The sequence below is a fragment of the Chelonoidis abingdonii genome, chromosome 1, assembly GCF_003597395.2.
Source record: "Chelonoidis abingdonii isolate Lonesome George chromosome 1, CheloAbing_2.0, whole genome shotgun sequence".
Classification (NCBI taxonomy): domain Eukaryota; kingdom Metazoa; phylum Chordata; order Testudines; family Testudinidae; genus Chelonoidis; species Chelonoidis abingdonii.
This window is the reverse complement of record NC_133769.1, coordinates 94,924,899-94,948,662: the sequence shown is the minus strand read 5'-3', so window position 1 is coordinate 94,948,662 and position 23,764 is coordinate 94,924,899. Positions and strand designations below refer to the sequence as shown.

The window sequence follows — 23,764 nt, the reverse complement described above, 5'->3', positions numbered from 1 at the left end:
TTTTCCCACATATGTATATATAGTTCCTCCACCCTTCCCTGGAGAGAGGCACCTCTGAAGCCTCTGCACTTCTTGAACCCCTCTGCTGACATGCCAAAGAGGGGGACAATTAATGCCTATTGTGATTACAGTTTTTGGTGGAACTTGTCCAGTAGCACAACAATGGCATGTTACCAATAATAAATAAGAGGAGCTGGACTGAGAAACTCATTGCATTTTACACAGGTCACTGGCCCATTCAGCCAGAATGCAACTTATCTGTCTGCATTCAGCCAGAACAACTGATTTTCTGCATATCCAGTAGATTAAAAGCCAGGGCTGGCATTAGGAGTAGCAAGTAGGGCAAGTGCCTGTGGCCCCGGACCACAGAGGGCCTCACAAAGCTAAGGCTTTGGCTTCAGAGACGTGCAGCTTGGGCTTTGGCTTTTTGATCCGAGTCCCAGTGAGTCTAACGTCGGCCCTGCTCTCTGGTTTATTTTGGCAGATCATCTGAAACCTGCTTATAGCCCCCCAGGAGGCCCCAGACATCTGGTTGAGAACCGCTCAGATCGGCATTTAGTCAAGATGGCCAGCGACACAACCCTATGCATAGGCGCCAATTTTCCCCAGTGCCTGTGGGAGCTCATGCCCCGCCCGCCTCCAGCCCTGCCCTGACTCCACCATTTCCCTGCCCCAACTCCACCCCCTCCCTGCCCCTATTGGACCCCTTCCCTAAATCCCCGCCCCAGCCCCGCCTCTTCCCTGAGCGCACAGCGTTCCCCCTCCTCCTCACTCTCTCCGCACAAAACAGCTGTTTCGCGGTGCAAGCGCTGGGAGCTAAGGGGAAAAAGCGAACACGCTGCGCGCTCAGGGGAGGAGGTGGAGCAGAGGTAGAGGTGAGCTGGGCAAGTGGCTGCTGAGCACCCACCAATTTTTTCCTGTGGGTGTTCCAGCCCTAGAGCACCCACAGTCGGCGCCTATGACCCTATGCTCTGAGTGTCTTAAGCCTCTTGCTGCAAGAAGCTGAGACTGGAGAACAGGGGATGGATCACTCAGTTGCCCAATTCTGTTCATTCTGTCTGAAGCATCTGGCACCGTCCACTCTTGGAAGACAGGACACTGGGCTAGGTGAACTACTGGTATGACCCAATCTGGCCCTTCTTATGCATATTAACATACTGTATATTATCAGCCTCGTGGCAAGTACCAGCATATATGTGAGGAATATATTTATAAATCAGACACACATAGAAGTCCTGCATGTGGAGATGGATCTATCATTCTTAACCCAAGGAGCTGCAGTCACCTTTTCAAAAGAGCCTACCAGAGAAATGTTTCCTATTTTCCCTGAAATATAAATTTCCTGACAAACACTGAGGAGCAGGACTTGATAACATTCAATCTAGAACCAGTGACCGATTTACAGTTGTAGAAGGTCTCTGCAGGGCTAAATAAAGGAATTTATATATCATTGCTATAGAAAGATTTCCGTTTTGCCAGGGGGAACCCGCATTTGATTCGATCCATGGAAGATCCTAAAATGTCAGATGTTAGAAATTACATTATTTTTGAAAAAGCTCTTTTAGGTAATATTAAATCTTTCTAACATTTATTCATTATAATTTCTCTCTCTTAAAAAGCCTGCACGGTGGGACTCATGATAACTACAGCAGCCTGGCTTTACAGGCAGAGAGAGACAATAAAACAGTACCAATAAACATTTCAAAACGTTGTAAAACATTTTTTCGGTAACATATATACAATTCACAACGGCTGTGGTGGGGCATAATTGGTACTCATCTAGGATGACCCCCATAATTTGCCTGTAGTTTTGCCACTCTCAACTCATGTTTACAGCAACATTTACAGCACACCGCCATTACCAATAAATAGATAGAGAATACATGAACACAAACAGCTAGCACACGAAGGAGTGGAGAGGACAAAAGGTTTTATCAGCATGAGTTTGGGATGACTGGCATAATTTGAGTGGCAAAGCCATCAGTAGCTGCTCCAACGCTGTTAAAACTAGGATTCGTAATTCACTGCTGGTGCTACTCCACCATCAGCAATGGTGGAAGTTACAGGGTACACAGGTCTCAGGAGTTTTGGTCACTGTATCATGTAATATTCCAGAGTATGCCTTCCTCAGTGTCTATTTTAGACATTTTCTCTTGTTCAGATCCACTGTATTTATACAGTGCATGTGTCTCTATATATGTGGGCTTTGAGAAAGAAAATGCAGGGAGGAGCAAGAGACTGAAGCTGGCCCAGCAGCTGTAGAAATAATAAACATGATAAATAAAATACTACATGCATGTATATATTTCACACATACAAAGCTTTAGCACTGGTGAAAGGTGGTGGAAGGATGAGTGCAGGGTGTTAAAAGAGATGAATCCTCAGGGTACTGGCTTGGACATGGCAGATTCTACCCCAACTTACAAACTCTTTCTTTAAGTAACCATGCCATAAGTCTCCAATTACCTGTGGAGTTGTAGGTTCCAGGTCCTTAATCAGGTTATAAGCCTCCTGCACATCATCTGAAATACCAGAAGTTACATGCATGACAAACCACAGTGAACTGTATTCAGACAGACCACTCATCCTCCACAACATTCCTTTACCCAGTCAAAGATAGATAAAGCATTTGAAGGGGAGAAGTAAGAGGACTATAAATCTGCGTAAATGTATACCTTGCTGGTGGTGGTTTGCTTGAGCCTGTATAACAAATATGGTTTGAGTAATAGCTTCTTTATTACTACATTCTCCCTAGTACAGAGATCACTCGGCCCCTTGTTCATAGTCCAGTGGATGACTTCTCAATAGTACAAGGTCAAGATAATAAATCCTTCATACTCCTGTCTCCCCCAACATGTTTATTCCTCCCTCAGGGCAAGATTGGGTTAGCAGCTTCTGAATACAGACTTTACAGTTTCATTATTAATACCTCAACATTTGGCAAATTAGTGTATCTGACTCTAATTCTCTCATGTAAAAAGCACTGTTAGTGCAAAAGTTAATTAAAGAATTTTACTCACACAAAGAAGTTATATACTAAAAAAAAGTACATTCTAAAAAGAAAGGATTCAGTGTTAGAACATCTTAACTCCATCCCTTCACTTGTATATATTAGTGTGGGGCTCTTCTGACACACAATTATCCAGTAAAGTTAATTCACACTAATAAACAGGAAATCCATTGCAAATTACCAGGTGTCGATAATTGAGCAAATATTTTTTTTGAAACTAAGGTACAATAGAATAGCATATTTTGTCCATGTATTTTGACAAGTACAGTTTAACTTTAATGATATTTCATTGTACAATACTTATACACCATTTACATCTTCAAAACACTACAAAATAAATCAAACCTCACATACTCATGAGGTACTTAGGTACATATGAGGCCAATAATTTTTTTAAATACTTTGCTCTTAAGTACCAAGTATTATTGGTTTACTCGTACAGGCGTTTTAGTACAATTTGTAAAAGTAATGAAGTCTTAATATGAGATTTTACTGCAGATCTCTGGTATTAAATCTTTGATGAAAAATCAGGTGAAACAGCCATTTTTGTGAGAATTAAAGGGCTTGTGGATTAGCAAAATGATATTAATGAGGTTCTGTACAGTATGATACCATAAGTGAGCTATATCCATTTATGGCAATAGGAAAAGAGAGCACATCTACGTACTAAAATTTGTGACAGCTCAAGTAATGAAGCTGAGTTCCAACTGGATGCGCAGATACAGAGACAGTCTAGGATGCAAGTGAGTAGCAAGCGGAAAACTCATTTGAGACAAGTTCTCCGACAAAGGGATTAAATTTCAATAACCTTATTGGCATGGAATAAATGTATTGCTAAATATCAGCAAATCAAGCTTCAGAATCAATATAATTAAGCTACAGAAGGCCCATAGAGCTTTTTCTTTTACTACTTTTATAGTCACTCAAATGCCTTGATGCACTTATTGGTATGTAAAGTTTAGGGTGTAGTTTATTTCTGCTCCTTAGGTATGAAGTCTAAAGTTTTTCTGATTATTTTGAGTTTTATGGGGTTATCACAGTTTTATTTCTTTCATCTAAAAAGAACCAACTTGACCAAGGCTATGGCACCTGTAGTGTCTACACTGAAGTGCTACAGCAAGAGGATGGGTTCTCCATCTCTGTAGTTAATTCACCTCCCCAAGAGGTTGTAGCTAGGTTCATGGAAGAATTCTTCCATCAAGTTAGCACTGCCTACACTAGAGTTAGGTTGGCTTAACTACATTGGTATGGGGGATAGATTTTTTACACCCCTGAGAGACAGCTATGCGGATATAACTTTTCATTGTAGACCAGCCCCAACTCTAGACAACTAGGTGACAAAGTGGTAAAAGGTTACTAGCTGAAGCAGTCAACATTACTGAAATCAGGGCCGGCTTCAGGCACCAGCGCAGCAAGCAGGTGCTTGGGGCGGCACATCTGGTTCTTTGGCAGCAGGTCCCTTGGTCCCTCTTGGAGGGAAGGGCCAGCTGCCAAAGTCCCGCCAATCACAGCTTCCCCCTTCCCCCCACCCCCGCCGCTTGGATGGCAAAAAACCTGGAGCCAGCCCTGACTGCAATCTCCTTTGAAATACAATAAAACAGAATGCGTGGGACTAAACCATAAAGACAAAGAAGATAAAATCTACTGCTTTTAAGGACACTGCTCTAAATAACTAGTCATGCAGAGGTGATGAAATACCATGAATAAGGAAGTCAATGAGTGGAAAAGTGATCAACATATCCCATTACACAGGTTCCTGCAGTTAACACCAAATCATCAATCATTCCACTTCTCAATGGAGAAATACAGTGGTGATGAGCATGAGGGGCGAGGGAGGCATTGTAACCAATAAAAAATACAAAAGGAACCGAAAGCAAAGACAGAAATGACTTGGAAACACAAGAAACTCTTGCTGCCAGGGGAATCTACCTACATTTTTCAACAGTTGGCAAATGTGTGTAGAATGGATTGTCTTGTTCAGACTGCAGTCTTTTTTCTGGTCTGTTTTAACAGCCTGTCTGTGCCACATTTACAGAAATAATTTTCATTGCCTGGGTGGCAATCCTGTGCCCATTTTTAGCATTTTAGCAGGTTTAAGGGGAAGTGTTTCACTAGTGTTCTTCTGCGAAGGGGATTTGTTCAACCCTTTGCTAACGGTCTTCCTTCAGAAGTCAAGAAAGTATGTAAGACATTAGCTTATTTACCACGGATGAAATAGTGCAAAGAATGCTGTATCCCATTTAAAGAAGGCTAGTTGTGAGATAATGAACAGATGTCACAGAAAAAGAAAAGTTTTTAATCCCTGCATCTAAGGGAGAGACAGAGGGAGATTTCATTACCTTGCCGGAGATAGTAAATCACCAGGTTCAATCTGGCTTCAGGAATAACATCAACCAGGGGTGGTAGAACCTGCAGAGCCCCTTCCCCACCTCGGAATACAACCTGCAGAAAAGAAAGCATCAATCTTTTTAGTTCTATAGAGTGTATCATCCTTGAAATTTCCACAGTAATGACATGTTATAGTCAACGGATTCAGCATTAGCTGGACCCCTAGTTTATTAATAATTATAAACATCTCATATTTTATAGTGTCTTTATCCTGAGAAATCTCTAAGCACTTTACAAAAATACTTAACCCATCAGTAAATAGTAACTATTCCTGGAGCAGAACAAATCAGCTATTCAACAGTCAAAGCAAGAACACACGACAGTGTCGAACAAGTTAGGCAGAATATGAACTAAACTGACACTGCAAGGGGAATATAGATGGAAAATTACAATTAACTTTAATTATAATTACACCAAAATATTAGGGCTAATAATCCTAAATATGTGAAAAGTGTCACGTGATCTTTTATATGACCAAAAATAGTCAGGTCTTCAGTTTCACATAACAATTCCCTCCTCCCACAACACCATATGAGACATTGGTTCAGGTGTGACTTGGGAAGGAAGCTTACCACCTGCTGAATCATTGCTAAAAAGGATCAAAATATAATTCCACCACTGAAATCAGAAAACAGCTTTAACTCTTGAATGCATAATATGTTAGAAAAAATTATGGATAAGCTTATTGTGACTTGGTTTGTGGTTCAGCCAATGTGCTATTTGAATAGGGTTGTCAATTTTAGTTGAGCATATTCCTGGAGGTTTCATCACATGAAATAATCTTTAATTAAAGATTAATCTTTAATTCCTGGAGACTCCACATCAGTATTGGAGGGCTGGCAACCTACATTTGGATAAGTTTGTCAATCACAATGCAGTTTTCTGAACAAAAAGAAGAGGGCCCTGAGTCTAGCAAGGGGTGTGCTTTGGTGGCTCCTACAATGGGACAGGACAGGCCCTGAGAAATTGCCAGCTCCAATATGATTTTCAGGGTACCACAGTTAGTAGATCTGCAATTTCATATTTGAGTTTCTTCAGAACTCCTGGATGAATACCATCTGGTCCTGGTGAGTTGTTACTGTTTAATTTATCCGTTTGTTCCAAAACCTCCTTTACTGATAATTCAGTCTGGGACAGTGCCTTATATCTGTCAAATGGTATGGAAATCTCCCTCACATCCTCTGCAGTGAAGACTGATACAAAGAATTCATTTAGCTGCTCTGCGACGGCTCTGTCTTCCTTGAGTGCTCCATTAGCACCTCGATCATGCAGTAGCCCTTCTGATTGTCTGGCAGGATTACTGCTTCTGATGTACTTAAAATTTATTTTGCTGTTAGTTCGTGTGTCTGTTGCGAGTTGCTCTTCAAATTCTTTTGGGCCTGCCTAATTATACTTTTACACTTGACTAGGCTGGGTTTTTGCTCTTTTTGATTTTCCTTAGTAGGATTTGACTTCCAGTTTTTAAACTGATGCCTTTTTGGCTCTAACCATGGTGTCATTTTTTTTTGGTCTTTTTTTTTTGAATTTGGGGTACATGTTTAATTTGAGCCTTTATTATGGTATTTTTAAAAAGTTTCCATGCAGCTTGCAGGTATTTCTCTCCTGTGACTGTACAATGCTGGACTGAGCTGTCAGGAAGTGTGCAGGACGCCAACAGGTGACACGCTACCTGGACTGTTTTCAGGCAGGGCTATAACAGGCAAGTGTGAGGGATTACTTTGGGTTTTTCAATAGCTGAGGGGTAAAATGGGTTCACCTACTGCTTGAGGCCAACCTGCAAGTCATCTCGGATGCAGTGGGAGGGATAGGTTTTAGTTTGTATTTCAGGGTGCGTTGGTGTGCCTGTCAGTGGCCCCAGGAGCGGAGGGAGTCTGGAATTTTGAAAGACATCAGTCACATTCCTGGTGTTTGTCCCAATTTTGGTGGGAGTCACCATCTGGGATGGGGAGTTCAAGGACAAGAGGATCAGGTTTTGGTGCAACCATCAAGCAGCTGTTCATGTGGTGAACTCTCAGTCCACTAAATCAGCCAGGGTAATGAGTTGATGAGGTCCTTCATTTTCCATTGCCTTGAATGCTGTACTTATTTCACTGCCAAGCACATACCTGGGCTTAACAATGATATAGCGGACACTTTCTTGACTGCATGTCGACCGATTCTGAATACTAGCACCGGAGGCCATGGTGGTGCCCAACCTAATGCTGGCAGCCCTATGGAATCTTGCACTGTGCACCTTTTTGGCTTACATGACAGTGTTTGAGTTTCAGGCTTTCAAGGAGGTTGTGGGTCTTCCCAGGGCCTGGCCTATACCAGAACCACAAATTCGGCAGTTTATGGTCTTGCTACATAAGTGGGGGCTTGCATCACTGGCTACAGATAACCAGTTAGCTGGGGTGTCCTTTTGCTGCAAGTCTGCAGGTCATCTGACCCCGTCAAGGATTCATGGCCTGTAGGATGCTGGAGGGTTGGGCCTAGGCTGCTGGGACACAGAACAATGGTAGAGAGCCAGTGACCTTGCAGGTCCTTAGACAATTAGTCAAGGTTCTTCCTCAGATCTGCCATTTAGGTTGGGGTGAAGCTATATTCTTCAAAGCAGCCTTTCTATGGGGCCTTTTGGGTCAGTGAGCTTGTCCCATCAGTGATGGGTGACTCTTCAGTGCAGGATATCAAACTACAGGATGTACAATGGGAGCTGACTCTCTACAGCTCAAGATTCGCAGGTCAAAAACCAATCAAAGAAGAGTCAGCAAGGCTGTTGCTCTGCACCACTCTGGTGAGATGGACGCTGGTACAGCCACTGCAGGCATATGTGACTCAACAGCCACCTGGTGAGGGTTCCCTGTTCCTGCATGGGGAATGTTCCTTCCTAACCAAATTCCAGTTTGTGGGAGTGTTTAGGAAGAGGCTATCATTCTTGAGCTTGCCACCAAGAGAATATGGCTCCCACTCGTTCTGTATGGGGGCCACATGGTGGCTACCCAATTAGATCTGTGTGCATTAGAAGTCCAGGCTAAAGGACGCTGGTGATCTACAATCCTACATGCAGCTGCCTGAGGCAAAGCCAACACAGGGGATAGGCTGTTAGTGTCACAGGTTTTAACCATGTCTGTTTTCTTCCCCACGCTGATCACACACAATGATCACACAGCACACACAGAGCTGAGAATATGGATTGAGGGCATGGTATTGTGCACTGGGCTTATAAGAGAGCACGTAATTCAGGCGAAAAGCTCGCAACCGCGCTTCAGGAGAGACATGACTTTGTCTTGGCACAGCAGCCGGGGCATGACCTGGGACCAACTCATGTCCCTCTTGCATGGGTTGGCGCACCAAAAGGACACACTGGACATCATCATTATCCATTTAGCGGAGAACGACCTTAGAACATGCTCTGCCCTCAAACTGATTTTGAAAGCTAAGTGGGATATTGGACTGCTGGCAAATGTTTCTTGGCATGGGGATAGTATCGCTAGAGATGTTGGACTGCAGGGTTTGGTGGATTGCAGAATACTCACAAAAGGTGGATAGGGCCTGAAGGAAGGCCAACTGGAAAACAGTAACATGGCTGAGGTCCAGAGGTGCTTCAGTTATCAGACATGGCCACATAGCCCAGAGTGCAGCTGAGCTTTATCGAGGATGGCGCGCACCACTCTGATACAGGTGCCAATTTGTTTCTGGATGATCTTGGTATTGGGTTGGCCAAAGTTCTAGGTAGTGGGATTGAAGCAGCCTAGCTAAGGCGGGCACCTCCTTGTGGCAGGTCCTGGGTACAGGAACTTGCTGATTTAGGCTCCAGATACAAAAAGGTAACATAGTGGGCATCTGAGGGCATCATGTCTAACCCCTAAGGGAAAATGAGAACCAGGGATCAGGATATTATCCTGGGGAATCACCCCACCAATGCACTTGATGGTGGTGCTGACTAAGGGGTCGAGGCCCCCTCTCGTCTCAATCCCGGAAAGGAGGAGAGATGCTAGCAGGCAATTGGAGACGCGCAGAGACCTTCCTAGTGTGATGACTGGCACCCCCTGCAGAGGGAGCCCCTAAGAATTGGCAAAGGGTCAATGGGGTGCAGGTGACTATGCTGGGCTATCCTCCAATACAAACTTTGGATGTAATTTGACTAATAAAGTTGTGGCCTGGTTAAAACCCAAACCAGATGTCCTTGCCTTCTTCCATCCAGTGAGCACATCAAACTGAGCAACTTGCCAACATCAAATAAAAGCAAACTACTACCACTAGTCGTTCACCAGAGTAGCAATAAAATCACTGGAGTAAAATGTTGCCAGATGATCAGTATATCTCCTCCTTCAAACACAAATATTTTTACTTTGCCTCAGCATCTGCCCACCATGAGTTCCTAGTCATTAACTTTGCAAATAGAGACTATTATCTTGAGACATTTTAATTCCACTGCAATTGTACCGTGGTTAGACAACATTGTTCAGGATCCTCACCCATTCTGATTTTTGCATTGAAGTCCTGATTTTGAGAGGGCTGTTCAAGGAGGGTTGGGGATTTGACCAGTCCAAAAATAATTGGTCAAACAACATCAAAAATGGTCAAATATTTTAAACCACTAATTTATTAGAACGATAACAAAATGAGTAAGACTGTATGGTCTCCAGCAGGCTTAGCCTTAGATAGATACATATGCCTAATTACAAAAAACGAGTACTTAACTGAGTTATTTTAAACTCAAAAAATATAAAATACAATTAAATGGAGTTCTAAAGAAAGACAGCAGCAAAGAATCCTGTGGCACCTTATAGACTAACAGACATTTTGGAGCATGAGCTTTCGTGGGTGAATACCACTACATGCATCCAACGAAGTGGGTATTCACCCACGAAAGCTCATGCTCCAAAATGTCTGTTAGTCTATAAGGTGCCACAGGATTCTTTGCTGCTTTTAGAGATCCAGACTAACACGGCTACCCCTCTGATAAAGAAAGAAAGAATGGCACCATGATGCAATCAAAAAGATAGGCTGCCATCTATATCAGGGCATTCTTGCTGGAATATATGACAAATATTTGACCATGATCAAATAATAGGCAGTCAATTGATTGGCTTGCCAAGCCTAATCCCAAGTATCTTGCAAGGACAGGCTCACAGGATATTTAAAGCACCCTAACTTATCCCTGAGGATAAAGCAACATTTTTTCATGACATGGTAACAAGCCATGACAATGTAAAAAGACCAGAATGGTGTAATGCAACAACTTTGCCATAGAAGACAAAGTATAAAGAAGGGGTAGGAATGCAGGTTCTTGTCTTGAACATGGCACAAAGGCAAGAAAAGCATCAGAAAATGAAACTGATTAAATAAAAGTGGGAAGCGTATTGATCAGACTGTCTCCCTAGCTTACATTTATGGATTCATATAACCTCTTAACACCCCACCTCCTACTGCTTAATTCCCAATTTTCAATAGTGCTACGTCAAGAAAAGCTCTGCAGACCACAGTTTGAGATCCACAGCTTAGATGAACCCATTACTCACCAGATTGTGCTTAATGAGCTCCTTAGCAAACTCAAAAGATGACGAGGCATTGTCCATCAGACTCTTGAGTTCTGCCTGAAATTAAATATTATACCTATAAAAAGTTTATCAAAAATATCCCCCAAAAGTGCAGATCCACACCACATCTGAAACTGATAGGACGGCAACTCCAGCTGTGATATGCTGGGTTGGTGGAGGAAAACAATCCCCCCCCCGCACACTTCACCGTGCTGACTGTTGCAAATGGATAATTCATACAAATGTAAAGCAAAACTTGCATTGGGAAAATGGAAAGGCCAGCATGTGAACAGAAAACCTAAGTGCCCAACAATGTGAAGACTATGGATAGATATCCTTTGGGGGAGGACACTGACATGATAAAAGGCCATTTGTCAATAACTGTGATTAAGTATGAGGCAGATAACACAACAGGGAAAAGAAAGTTGCATGAGACTTCAAATGAGACTGACAAGCCAGAAGGGCTTTCCAATAGATACCTCAGCAGCCTTGCCATTGTAAAGACGGAAGTGGTTACAAGCCTTGAGGTTAAGAGCTATGGTGCTGTCAGGAACTTGCTGAAGGTAAACAGCCAGCACCTCTTGTGACACATCATAGTAATCCAGTTTGTAGTAACATAAAGCCACATATACGTTGAGAGCCAGATATTCCCTGAAGGGCAAAAGAGGAAGTGTTCACGGAAGCATTCATCTCCTACCAGAAAATTGTGCTGAAAAGGAATATTAAAGTCTTTTGACTTTCCCTCACCTTCCCATGTACTGTTTACAAATACAACAAATATTAAGTTCCTGAGAACAGCCTTATATGTGACTGGGGACTGTCAGGCTGAAATTACCTCCCAAAGCACAGAATTACACAATGATATGCATTATGGAGGTGTTTCAGCTTTCTCAGAAGTGTTCAGCATTACACACTGTCAGAGGCAAAAGACCATTGACCTGTTCCAGAACAGCCGTTTATACATTGCCAAGCCTTCCTTTGACTCTGGACCCTGCTTCCCAGGCCAGCAGCATCTAGAGCAGGACCGCACAACTCGTAAAGCAGTGAGGGCCATATTACTCCAAAGAAAACAGCTGAGGGCCAAACCCCCCCCAGCCCTGCCGAACCCTCCCCCAGTGCCACCAAGCCCCCATTCGAAACACAACACCTCCTGCCACTGCCCACCCCCTCGCCTCCTCAGGTCCCCACCCCTGCCGCCGACTCACCTGCCCCCTCCCCACCACTGCCTACCCGCTTGCCTCCTCAGCCCCCCACCTGCCCCCCAGCTCGCCTTCTCACCCTCCGCCACTGCCCACTCACCTCTTCAGCCCCCCTCCCTCACCCACCGCTTGCCTACTAACCCCCCGCAGGCCGCACAGTGAGCCCACGTGGGCCGCATGTTGGGCAGGCCTGATCTAGAGAATATTATATAGGCAGCACACTAAAAACTGTCTGTGAAGATGTGGTTGGGGAAAAAATACAAGCCCTGTGCTGCTCAACAGCAACATCTCCAAAGGTTTGGTTCCTTATCCACTTCCTGGCTGAGGTTGGTGGCTATAATGTGGAATCCTGGGACAGAGGTAATAACAGGATAAATGGGAATGGAAAGAATCCTCAGAGCTCAAAAGGACACCCAGGATCCCTTGAATAAAAACAACAAGACTGAGGATTTCTTATGAAGGCTGAGGTGGAAGAGAGTTCAATAACTAAAAATCAGGGCCAGCCAGGCAATCAGCCAAACAAAACTAAAGCGACAGGTACATGCTTTGTATTGTGGGTAAGACACTCAGAACATTTTCTGCTCTGCTTGTAATTCTGTAGCATTTCATAAGAAACAGGAGAGGGGGTCCCAGGATGGGTCACAGAACAAAACACATTAAAAATAGAGGACTGAGGAGGACACATTCCCCCTTGTGCCTTATGGGTGTAACAGTTCTGATTCCAGTGACAAAATGGAGATAGCTGCAGTGTCCCCTTCTCACAGAGGGAAAGACACTAAAGTGTCGATACCATCACAAATAAGTTTCCAGAAGCCAAGCAATCACATGGAAAGGAAACACAAATTCTTTAGAGATACTGCAGTAAGGCTGAGAATGGAGGGGAGGAGAAAAAGAGACACCAACCGGTTATCAAGCAGTATGCGTTTGTAGATATCAATAGCCTCTTGGTAGTGAGACCGCATATAGTGGATAGATGCCAGACTGAGCTGATCTTCTGTGATGTCCTGCAAATTCTGGTGGAAGCTCATCAATTTCTTTTCATCACTGAACTAAAGAGAAAGAGACAAACAATCTCCAAAAGAGTTCAGCAAGGAAAACAAGAGCAATTAGTCATATTAATCAGGAAGGGCATACAATAATACTATGTGAGATTGAACTGAAGCAGAGAAGATTCAGATTAGACATTAGGAGTTGCTTTCTAACTTTAAAACTTGTTTAGCCAATGGAGAAATCTGTTGAGGGAAGATGTAGAAAGCCATCATTGGAAATAACTGAGCCTAAAACACACAACTGTCAAGTCTGATTCAGACATAATTAAATCTGATATGCCATGATGTAGAGGGTAACAGCAGGGAAATGGACTAGATACTCCATACTCAGAATAAATCTGTAATATAAAATTTTACTACTATAATCTGAGCTAAGATTTGTTGGGTTTGGATCCAAAGCTTAGTTCTCAGGAACTAAATTCCCATCCCTCTCCACTAAAAACAGAGAGCATGGTTAACAAACAATTTTGCAATTGCATCGAAATTATAAAGTAGCCAAGAATGTCCATTTAATCAGACCTTTCAAGTCACTTACAATTCTGATGCTTCCCCATCTTATACACATTGCTGCTAGCAATGGTAATTACGAACCCGCTCTATTGCTGTTATTGCTGGTTTTTAAATTGGGATGGTTTTTTGTTTTTTTTTTAATTGATAGGTCTCCCACATTTAAAATATCTAGCTGCTCATCTTTGCTTCATATCTCTTTTCCTCTTGCTTGAGCTGGTCACGCAATAACACTTCAACATAGCCAACAGTTGCTCAAAAACAGTAATTTTATATCTTCATAGCATGGGCATCAGGTTTGTATAATTTTTGGTGGTGCCCAGAATGGGTCCCAGCCCCGGCCCACCCACTCTGCCCTGCCAGCTCCCGGCATCACTCGGGAGAGGGAGCGAAAACCAGAAAGATGCAGGGCAGGGACTTGGGGGAAGGGATGGAGTGGGGGCACGGCATGGGCGGAGCAGGGGTGGGAAGAGGCAGGGTGGGGCAGAGCGGAGCAGAATGGGGCAGGCTGGGGCCAGGTCATTTGCTGCTGCCAGCACCAGGCCCCCCAGACCCCATGTCTCCCCAAAGTGCGGGTCCCGGGGTTGTTGCCTCAGTACTTCCTATGGACGGGATGGCTCTGAAAATATAAGCCCAAACATTGGTGCAGCTGGCCCACCTTCTTGAATATGGTGGAGCACACGCACCACGGGCCCATATAACTCACCACCTATACTTCATAGTATCTTTCATTCCAAAGCCTCCTAAAGTACAGTAGAACCTCAGAGTTACGAACATCAGAATTACAAACTGACCGGTCAACCACACCCCTCATTTGAAACCAGAAGTACACAACCAGGCAGCAGCAGAGACAAGAAAAGACAAAACTAAAAAATACAGTATAGTGTTAAATGTAAACTAATAAAAAAATAAAGGGAAGGTTAATAAAGGTAAGGAAACTGTGTGTGTGTTTCTTTTACATTAAGATGGTTAAAAGCAGCATTTTTCTTCTGCATAATAAAGTTTCAAAGCTATATTAAGTCAATGTTCAGTCATAAAGTTTTGAAAGAATAACCATAACGTTTTGTTCAGAGTTACAAATATTTCAGAGAACAACCTCCATTCCCAAGGTGTTTGTAACTCTGAGGATCTACAGTACTTTGCAGACTATATTCATAATGATTGTTCAACCACCATTGTAGCGTAGACACCTCTGGGTGTTAGTCAATTTGTGCCAGTGCCAGTACACAACAGATTTTAGGCAAGAAAATGAAGAATTATGTTTTCAAACAAACCTGCAGAGAGACTTAGGTAGACAGAATGCAACTACCCAAATTAGAATTTGGCTGGGACAACAGGGTTAACAGGAGTTTTTGCAGAAAGTGACAGTATCTGGGTTTTATCTCTCATCCAAAACACAGTTTCTCTAGAAGTAGTGCCCTTTTGCTGCATGTTGGGGCACGGCACAAAAATGAGTCAGAGGGAATAATGCATTACCCATTGATGCCCAAACACCTAATGAGGACCCAATCCAGCAAAGCACTTAAGCAAATTCTGAACTTTAAGCATATTCATATACTTAAAGTTAAGCATATGCTTACCCGCTTTGCTAGATTTGGAGCTTGAATAACAAATACCACTTCTTGCAGCACTTGAGATTTCTGTGACCTTGCTTAGGTTATAAGGTCTCACAAAAATCACAGTGACTTCATAATACATACATAATAAAGACTTTTGTTGGGAAGTGGAGGGCTTAGAATAGTAGCATTTTATCTGTTCTTTTGTCAAGTTTATAAGGCCACTGTGAAAGACAATCCAATTTTATCAATACATTTACTCTGAAAAAAGCACATCTTGATGTGGTTGTTTTCTTAACCTTTGATGTTTCTAAATTGACAGAGCCACTTATTCAGAAGTGGTTTATGCCATGGAGATAAAAGTTCCCTTGTTAGTAATAAACTGTGATCTATTTATAGAACAAAAGCAATCCAATTTGCCAGCTAGAAGTGAAGGAGCTCTCATGAGTGGGCTAGGATAAAACAAGCCAACTCCTCTATAATCTGTTCAATTATTCTTGAACATACCAAAATGCAGTGAAGTGAAGGTTGTGCCTCAATCATTGTTGAAATGAAATGAAATTTCCCTGCTATAAACAAGATTGTGTTTGGGGGGAACTGAATAGCCCAGGAGATTTTTATATCATTTACCAGTCATTTTACTTAAAATTAGGGCTATCAAGTGATCAAAAAAATAAATCCCAATTAATCACAATTAATTGTGCTGTTAAACAATAATACAATACCATTTATTTAAATATTTTTGGATGTTTTCTACATTTTCAAATGTATTGATTTCAATTACAACATAGAATACAAATTGTACAGAGCTCACTTTATATTTATTTTTTATTGCAAATATTTGCATTCTAAAAAAGAAATAATATTTTTCAATTCACCTTATACAAGTTCTGTAGTGCAATCTCTTTAGCATGAAAGTTAAACTTACAAATGTAGAATTATGCACAAAAAAATGCATTCATCAATAAAACGATGTAAAACTTTAGCGCCTACAAATTCACTCAGTTCTACTTCAGCCAATCACTCAGACAAACAAGTTTGCAGGAGATAATGTTGCCCACTTCTTCTTTACGTCACCTGAAAGCGAGAACAGCATTCACATGCCACTGTTGTAGCAGACATCGCAAGATATTTATGTGCCAGATGCGCTAAAGATTCATATGTCCCTTCACGCTTCAACCACCATTCCGGAGGACGTGTCCATGCTGATGATGCCTTCTGCTTGATAACGATCCAAACCAGAGTGGACTAACCGACGCATGTTCATTTTCATCATCTGAGTCAGATGCCACCAGCAGAAGGTTAATTTTCTTTTTGGTGGTTTAGGTTCTGTAATTTCCATATCAAAGTGCTGCTCTTTTAAGACTTCTGAACGCATGCTCCACATCTCATCCCTCTCAGATTTTGGACAGCACTTCAAATTCTTAAACCTTGGGTCAAGTGCTGTAGCTATTTTTTGAAATCTCAGATTGGTACCTTCTTTGCATTTTGTCAAATCTGCTGTGAAAGTGTTCTTAAAATGAACAATATGCGCTGGGTTATCGTCCAAGATTGCTATAACATGAAATATATGGCAGAATGCAGGTAAAACAGAAAAGGAGACATACAATTCTCCCCCAAGGAGTTCAGTCACAAATTTAATTAACATTTATTTATTTATTTATTTTATTTTTTTTACACAAGCATCATCAGCATGGAAACATGTCCTCTGGAATGGTGGCCGAAGCATGATGTTTAGCATATCTGGCACATAAATACCTTGCAACGTAACTACAAAAGTGCTATGTGAATGGCTGTTCTCACGTTCTGATGACATTGTAAATAAGAAGCAGGCTGCAATATCTCCCATAAATGTAAACAAACTTGTTTGTCCTAGCAATTGGCGGCACAAGAAGTATGGCTGAGTGGATTTGTAGGCTCTGAAGTTTTATACTGTTTCGTTTTTGAGTGCAGTTATGTAACAAAAAAAATAATAAAATCTACCGTTGTAAGTTGCACTTCCACGATAAAGAGATTGCACTACAGTACTTACATGAGGTTAACTGAAAAATACAATTTCCTTTGTTTATAATTTTTACAGTACAAATATTTGTAATAAAAAATTATATAAAGTGAGCACTATATACTTTGTATTCTGTGTTGTAATCGAAATCAATATATTTGAAAATATAGAAAAATATCCAAAAATATTTAAATAGATTACCAACTGAAATTTAAAAAAAGTAATCACGATTAATCGCACTGTTAATTGTGCATATTTTTTTTTTTTAGATAATCACGTGAGTTAACTGTGATTAATCAACAGCCCTACTTAAAATGTTAGTTCCAAGATGCGCCCCACCTGAGAAGAACCAGATGATCTTAGAAGAAAGAACGTGGAAGTAGCTGCCTTTTATGTTAGTGGTTCTAATCAGGTCCTAGGGTGGCAATGGCCAAAAAATACTGACAGACTGTTTCTATTAGGCCTATGTGAAGTGAACTGGTGGGTCTCATTCTAGTTCTAGCAGACCGGTATCTTCTCTGAGCTCCCCTCTTACACCTACAGATGATTCCTCTACGTCAGATTAATGCAGTTGTGTTAGTGGTTGGGAAGGTTTGTTCTGCTGCAACCCATGATGAACCTATCCTGAGGACGCACTCTGGAAGGTTGTCAGTCCAGCACCAATTACAGTTTAAAATTCAGAAAGAAACATGAAGTGTGAGCAAAGAGACATGCATACCTTATGTGCTAGATGAAAGAGCAGACGATTCTGGAGTCGACTTTTAGGTGCTGAAAGGAAAATCCAACAGTACGTTTCAGAGCCCTAGTACTAACACAAGGAACATTTCTAATTCAAGTTTTTCCTCACTATTTGTACAACTCCCCAATACACACCACTAGCTTGCCCAAGCACATCTCACTAACCCACCCACCCCACACAGCCTATAGCTGAACTTCTTCGCAGATTTCTCACAATCTTGACACTGTTTACAAGTCTTCCTGTGTTTCTCATCTTCATCAGCTCTATGGCTCTTAATTTTCTGAACATACATTTTTCCCATGCCTTTGTCTCTTGTCTTCCTTAACTCCATGGTTTTATAAAGCAGGAGGGATAGCTCAGTGGTTTGACCAGTGGCCTGCTAAACCCAGGGTTGTGAGCTCAATCCTTGAGGGGGCCATTTGGGGATGGGTCCTGCTTTGAGCAGGGGGATGGACTAGATGACCTCTTGAGGTCCCTTCCAACCCTAATAATCTATGATTACTTCTCTATAAAACATTTAGTACATTTGATAGCGTTTGTATGAAAAATGCTATAGAAAGCACACTGAGAACAATGCATCTCTAAAGAAATACAGGCAATCAACCCTTAATCAAGGCTTCAAGTACCATGTGCCACAATTAATGTAAATTATGTTGCAAGACCCTTAAAAATTACACAGCAATATTCCTGGAATTATGAGGCAAGGCCTAGCACAGCAGAGAACCCAGGCATTACACCATCCTGCTACAACACTATCTATTTAGGTCTGCTAACACAAATCAGCTCTAACTTATATCAATTTAGACGGAATAAATGGGCCCCAGAGTGTCAAAGGTATTATAACCCAGTCACTGTCCAACATTAAAGAGTTTTAAACAAGTGTCAGGGATTGGTATACAGAGACTTTGGTCGGCTGAGTACCATGGCAAATACACCATTAAAATCATTTTAACCTTTTATTAAAGATACAGAAAAGGAAAAAACAGATAAAGCATTTGAAATGTAAAATAGTAAATAAGGCTCTCTTTTTAACAACAGCCCTTGTTTCTTTAGCTGGAGAGAATTTTTAGAAGGGAAAACCCCCATGACTGCCAGTGTCTTAGATGATATTAAAGATATCTGTTGTCCTCTAGAGGAAAATGAGAAGAGTCCTCTCCACTCAATACTTAGTCCTGCCTTGAGAGCAGAAGACTGGACTAAAAAACTCTTGAGGTCCCTTGCAGTCCTACCATTCTATGATTCTATAAATTAGTTGAGATGGGCTGGACCTGTTTTTGCTGCTGCTGTTAAAATTCGATCCCATTTCTAAAAAGACAAAACAAGAGAAAAAAAACACAAAAGGTGTGGGTGAGTAGGGGGGGAAAACAGAAAATGTAGCTTCTGTCTCTGGTGCTCACTTTCACTTGCAACCTCATTGCTGGAGAAACACAGGCCCAGAACACAATCTTATCAGCTACTCTGTGACCTGGCAAACTTGTACCAGCACTGGTCTTTGTAGGGCATCCCTTTTAGTTGCTTCTTTCTGGTCACAGGCTTAGCAGTGTTGCAAAATATGCAGTCTTGGATGGGTAAGCCAGACTCTTATTATATAGAAGGAAAAAGGAGAGGGATAGAAGAGAGAAGAAACAAGGCAGGGAAGGAAAAAAAAAACACATGGGAATGGTGCAGGAGAGAGACAAAGTCTCTCCTCTCAGGTGTGTTCAGGTTTCAGCCAAACTGTTGGAGGAAGAGATGTCATCTGGCTCCCTCTCTCTGGCATGGTTTTGTCAAGACGTCCTTCAGGATCAGGATGACAAAGGGACAAGGTCCCAGGAGATGGTGGAAGTAGCAGCCATGATGATAAAGCTCGCTCCAATAGCCAATTTTTCTCCCAAAGTCCCTTTTTTAAGTCCCCCAAAATGGAGTGATTGGTAGAACAGCCCATTCCCTCATTATTTTTTCCACCAATTAGGCATAATATCCAGCACACCAACTTTGGTTCACTGATTTCTCGATCCACATTCTTCTTGTTTACCAAGCATGACCTTAACACAGCCCTTAAGCTATATCTATAGCCCTTTCTGTTTGGACTAATTCAGTCCGTCTCACTTCTGCATCTTTTCTCATCAACATTTATTAATATAGGATGGTTATTGTGCTATTTATGAACTAATACTCTTTTTACAGTTAAGCTCACAATTAGAGTAAATTTGTAGGCCCAATTATCACAACAAATCTCTCTTCCTTCTCTGTGTAAAGGCGTACTTGGCAGCAGTTGGCAGGAAGAACAGGGAGTTTTGAGAAGGAGATTGCATACAGGAAGTTGTTAATGTTCAAACCAAGAAGGGGGTGGGGGAGAAGAGTTTACAGAAGGCACCTCCTCTCTGGAGCTCATAAACTTCACTGCAGCAGACCTTGCTCTGCCAAGATTGAGAACTCCATAGGGCACACATCCCCAGCTGTGGAGCTCTTAAGATGTACACCTTAAGAGCTCCACAACTGAAGTTCCTTATCCTACAGAGCTACTAAGCTTTGCTGGGAAAGTCCTTCTTCCAAAAAACCTTCCCTTGGCTGTATCTCCCCAGCTAATCAGTATTCCCATCTCTGCTCTACCCACCCAGCTGGCCATTAATGCGCCATATAAATGAATGTATGTGACACCTCTACAAAAAAGGAAAATTATGCAGGTACTGTATCTGTGCGGTCACAAAACTGGAGAGTGAGCAAAGCCTTCCTTGTAACATGGAACAATAATTCTATTGGCATCCTAAACCATGAAAGCAGAGCTCATCTCAAAATGCCCCCTTCCCAGAGAGGGAATTTCCTTGTATTAACTTGTAGATATTTAAAGTAATTTAATGGGTGATTTTTAGACTCATTCTTATCCCTTCCTAGATTTTCCTTCTTCCCAACAAGAGCTCCTGCTCCTTCCCTCTCCTTTATGAAAGAAGAGCCTTCCCACCTTGCTAGCCTTTCTTGTGCACAATGCCACAGAACAACCCTCTCCCAATGGGCTGTCAGCCCACATTCTTTTTATCACTGGACTTGCCTTCTCTTGTGCTTTATTATGTCCAGCAGCATGCTTTCCCCTGCCAATTCCTGTGGGAGAAGGAAGGGAGATCTTATCTTAAGAGAAGCCCTGTGGTAATAAACTGGGCTTAGTTCTGATATCAAGTATCAGCCCCATGCCAAAGATGTCTCCAAAGGTGATCTAGGGTGCTCTGCAAGAGTGTACTCAGGCCCATAATCGGCACAGTAGTTGGTTCTAGATCTTTGTTAGTGCTGGATTTGCTGTCATTCCAATCTCAGCAAATGACTTAGACCAGTGGTTCTCAACCAGGGGTACATGTACCCTTGGGGATACACAGAGGTCTTCCACGGGGTGCATCAACGCATCTAGATATTTGCCTAGTTTTACAACAGGCTACACAAAAACCACTAGCAAAGTCAGTACAAACTAACATTTCATACGATTTGTTTATACTGCTCTATACACTATACGCTGAAATGTAAGTACAATATTTATATTCCATGATAAAAATGAGAAACAATTTTTCAGTAATAGCATGTTGTGATGCATTTGTATTTTTAAGTCCGATTCTGAAAGCATGTACTTTTCAAGTGAAGCGAAACTTGGGGTTCACAAGACAAATCTCTTCTCTTCCTTCTGAGATGGTGTTACCCAATGTTTGGAGCCATGTCTAGGCTCTGTTTGGCTTTGCCTTTCAGCCTCACCCATTGGTTCAGACAATTGCTGGCTCCAATAATAGAATTTGTCTGTGCTAGAAGAGCTGGAGTTCAGGCCAACCTAATGTCAGCTGGCCTCAGTGCCAGTCTACCAATTTTGACAGCATTTTTTCCCCTTCTTTTTCCATTTTTGATCAACCCTATGGTGTGGTGCCTATTAGAAGGAGCACTCACTGAAAAGTACTCTCTGTTCTTCGGAGGTAGTATTCTCTTCCAGGTCCAAGGTGGTGCACGTTGATTGTTCAAGCAAGTACAGTTTCAGTCATGCGTCCCTTGACCTCCAAGTCCTCAAGAAAGATTTACAAACCACATATTTATTTGAGATCTGACTTTCCTCCAAACAGAATAAGCAGCAACAATGTCCATCAACCAGAAAGGATGAGTAAGTCACAGATCCGACAGGGTTTAAACCTAGAAGATTTTAAGTCTGTCATAGCAGTAGGCAGAAGGTGCCTAGCCCCATTGTAGGGGGTAGGGATTGGTTTTAGAAGGTCCAAACTGAAGAAGAGAAAAAATAAGAGGGCAAATATAAATTTCTTCACAGAATTGTTTGAAAAAGGTTGAGCTCAGTAAGACGAGCGGGTCAGAGACTCACTGGATTCCACCTTGCTGCTATAGGCTGCAAGATAGAACTGAAGGAAGGAGGGTTGTGGCCACTTCACCCTTTATGCCCTTGCACAGGGAACATGCACTGCCCAAATGAACAATGACATTAAAAAAAAAAAAAATCAGATCTTGCACAAATAAGGTGCATGCATAACTACTGTGGGGTCGACAATGATGCATACTTGAAGACCCTCTCTTTCAATTGCTAAGAAAGAGATTTAAAATGCAATTTGATTTTATTCAAATACTACACTGAGATAGACAGAAAGTGGATGGGTAACTTCTCAAAGTGAAACTGCAGTGAGAATTTTAGATAGGCAGAATGGGATTGGAATTGGGTTCTCACTCCTCCTCTTTCAGACAGTGCCACGGGAACTTTAGGACCCTTTCTTGCAACAGCCAAGTCCTCCTGCAAGGTGTTGAACATCCCCAACTCCAACAGAAGTTGACCAGTAGTTAAGTGAACTCAGCACCTTGCAGGCATCAGCCCCCAAACGGCTAAACTGCTTTGGTTCAGCATTGATGCATAAGCCAGCACACCATCTACTGAACCTCTCAAAGTCTATATGGGGCCCTACCCATGTCAGGGAGACCAATGTACTGTTGCCTACATTTCATTTTCTGACAATTGTGCTGCGCTAGTTAGCTTCAGTAGCACTGGCTCACAATCAACAGGATGGTAACTCCCTGCCTCTAGTAAACTACCAACACAAACTGAGTTTTAGATCTGTAAACAACAAAAATGTAAGGCTGGAAGGGACATTGAGAGTTGACCTAATCCATCCTGCCACACTTGAGGCAGAACCATCCCTGAAAGGTGTCTGTTAAACTTACTCTTAAAAATCTTCAGTGATGGGGATTCTACAGTTTCCCTTGGTAAACTATTCCAGTACGCAACTATCCTTATGGGTTAGGTAGTTTTCCTAATATCTAACTAAATCTCCCTTGCTGCAGATTAAGCTATTACTTCTTGTCCTACCATCAGTGAACATGGAGAACAACTGATCACTTATAACAGCCCTTAACATATTTGAAGGCTGTTATCAGGTCCTTCCCCACCCACAAGTCTTCTTTTCTCAAGATTAAACATGCCCAGTTTTTTTTCAACCTTCCCTCATAAATCAGGATTTCTAAACCTTTTATCAGTGTTATTGCTCTCCTCCAGTTTGTCCATATTTTTCTTGCAGTGTGGCACCCAAAAACTGGAAACAATACTCAAGCTGAAGTTTCACCAATGCCAAGTAGAGAAGGACAATTACCTCCTGTGCCTACATATAGTACTCCTATTGACACACCTCAGAATATTTGCCTTTTTCACAACTGTATCATATTGTTGGCTCATGTTATATTTGTGACCCACCATAATTCCAAGATCCTTTTCTGCAGTACTACTACGTAGCCAGTTATTCCCAGTTTTGTATTTATGTATTTGATTTTTCCTTGTTAAGTGTAGTACTTTG

General features: G+C 42.0%; 1 protein-coding gene across 3 annotated transcripts in view; it reads right to left on the bottom strand.

Moving 5' to 3' along the window:
- IFT56 (intraflagellar transport 56) overlaps positions 1 to 23,764 on the bottom strand; it is a 68,706-nt gene that overhangs the window by 29,020 nt on the left and 15,922 nt on the right. For all 3 annotated transcript variants that reach the window (XR_004376867.2, XM_032803152.2, XM_032803153.2), the window contains exons 4-9: positions 17,952 to 18,001; positions 13,023 to 13,168; positions 11,400 to 11,571; positions 10,903 to 10,977; positions 5,350 to 5,452; positions 2,467 to 2,522 (exon numbers count right to left, since the gene is read on the bottom strand). Coding sequence is in view for 2 of the 3 variants with exons in the window: in XM_032803152.2 (XP_032659043.2) it covers positions 2,467 to 2,522; positions 5,350 to 5,452; positions 10,903 to 10,977; positions 11,400 to 11,571; positions 13,023 to 13,168; positions 17,952 to 18,001 (602 nt within the window). In the remaining variant the exon portion in view is untranslated. The remainder of the gene's footprint in view (positions 1 to 2,466; positions 2,523 to 5,349; positions 5,453 to 10,902; positions 10,978 to 11,399; positions 11,572 to 13,022; positions 13,169 to 17,951; positions 18,002 to 23,764) is intronic.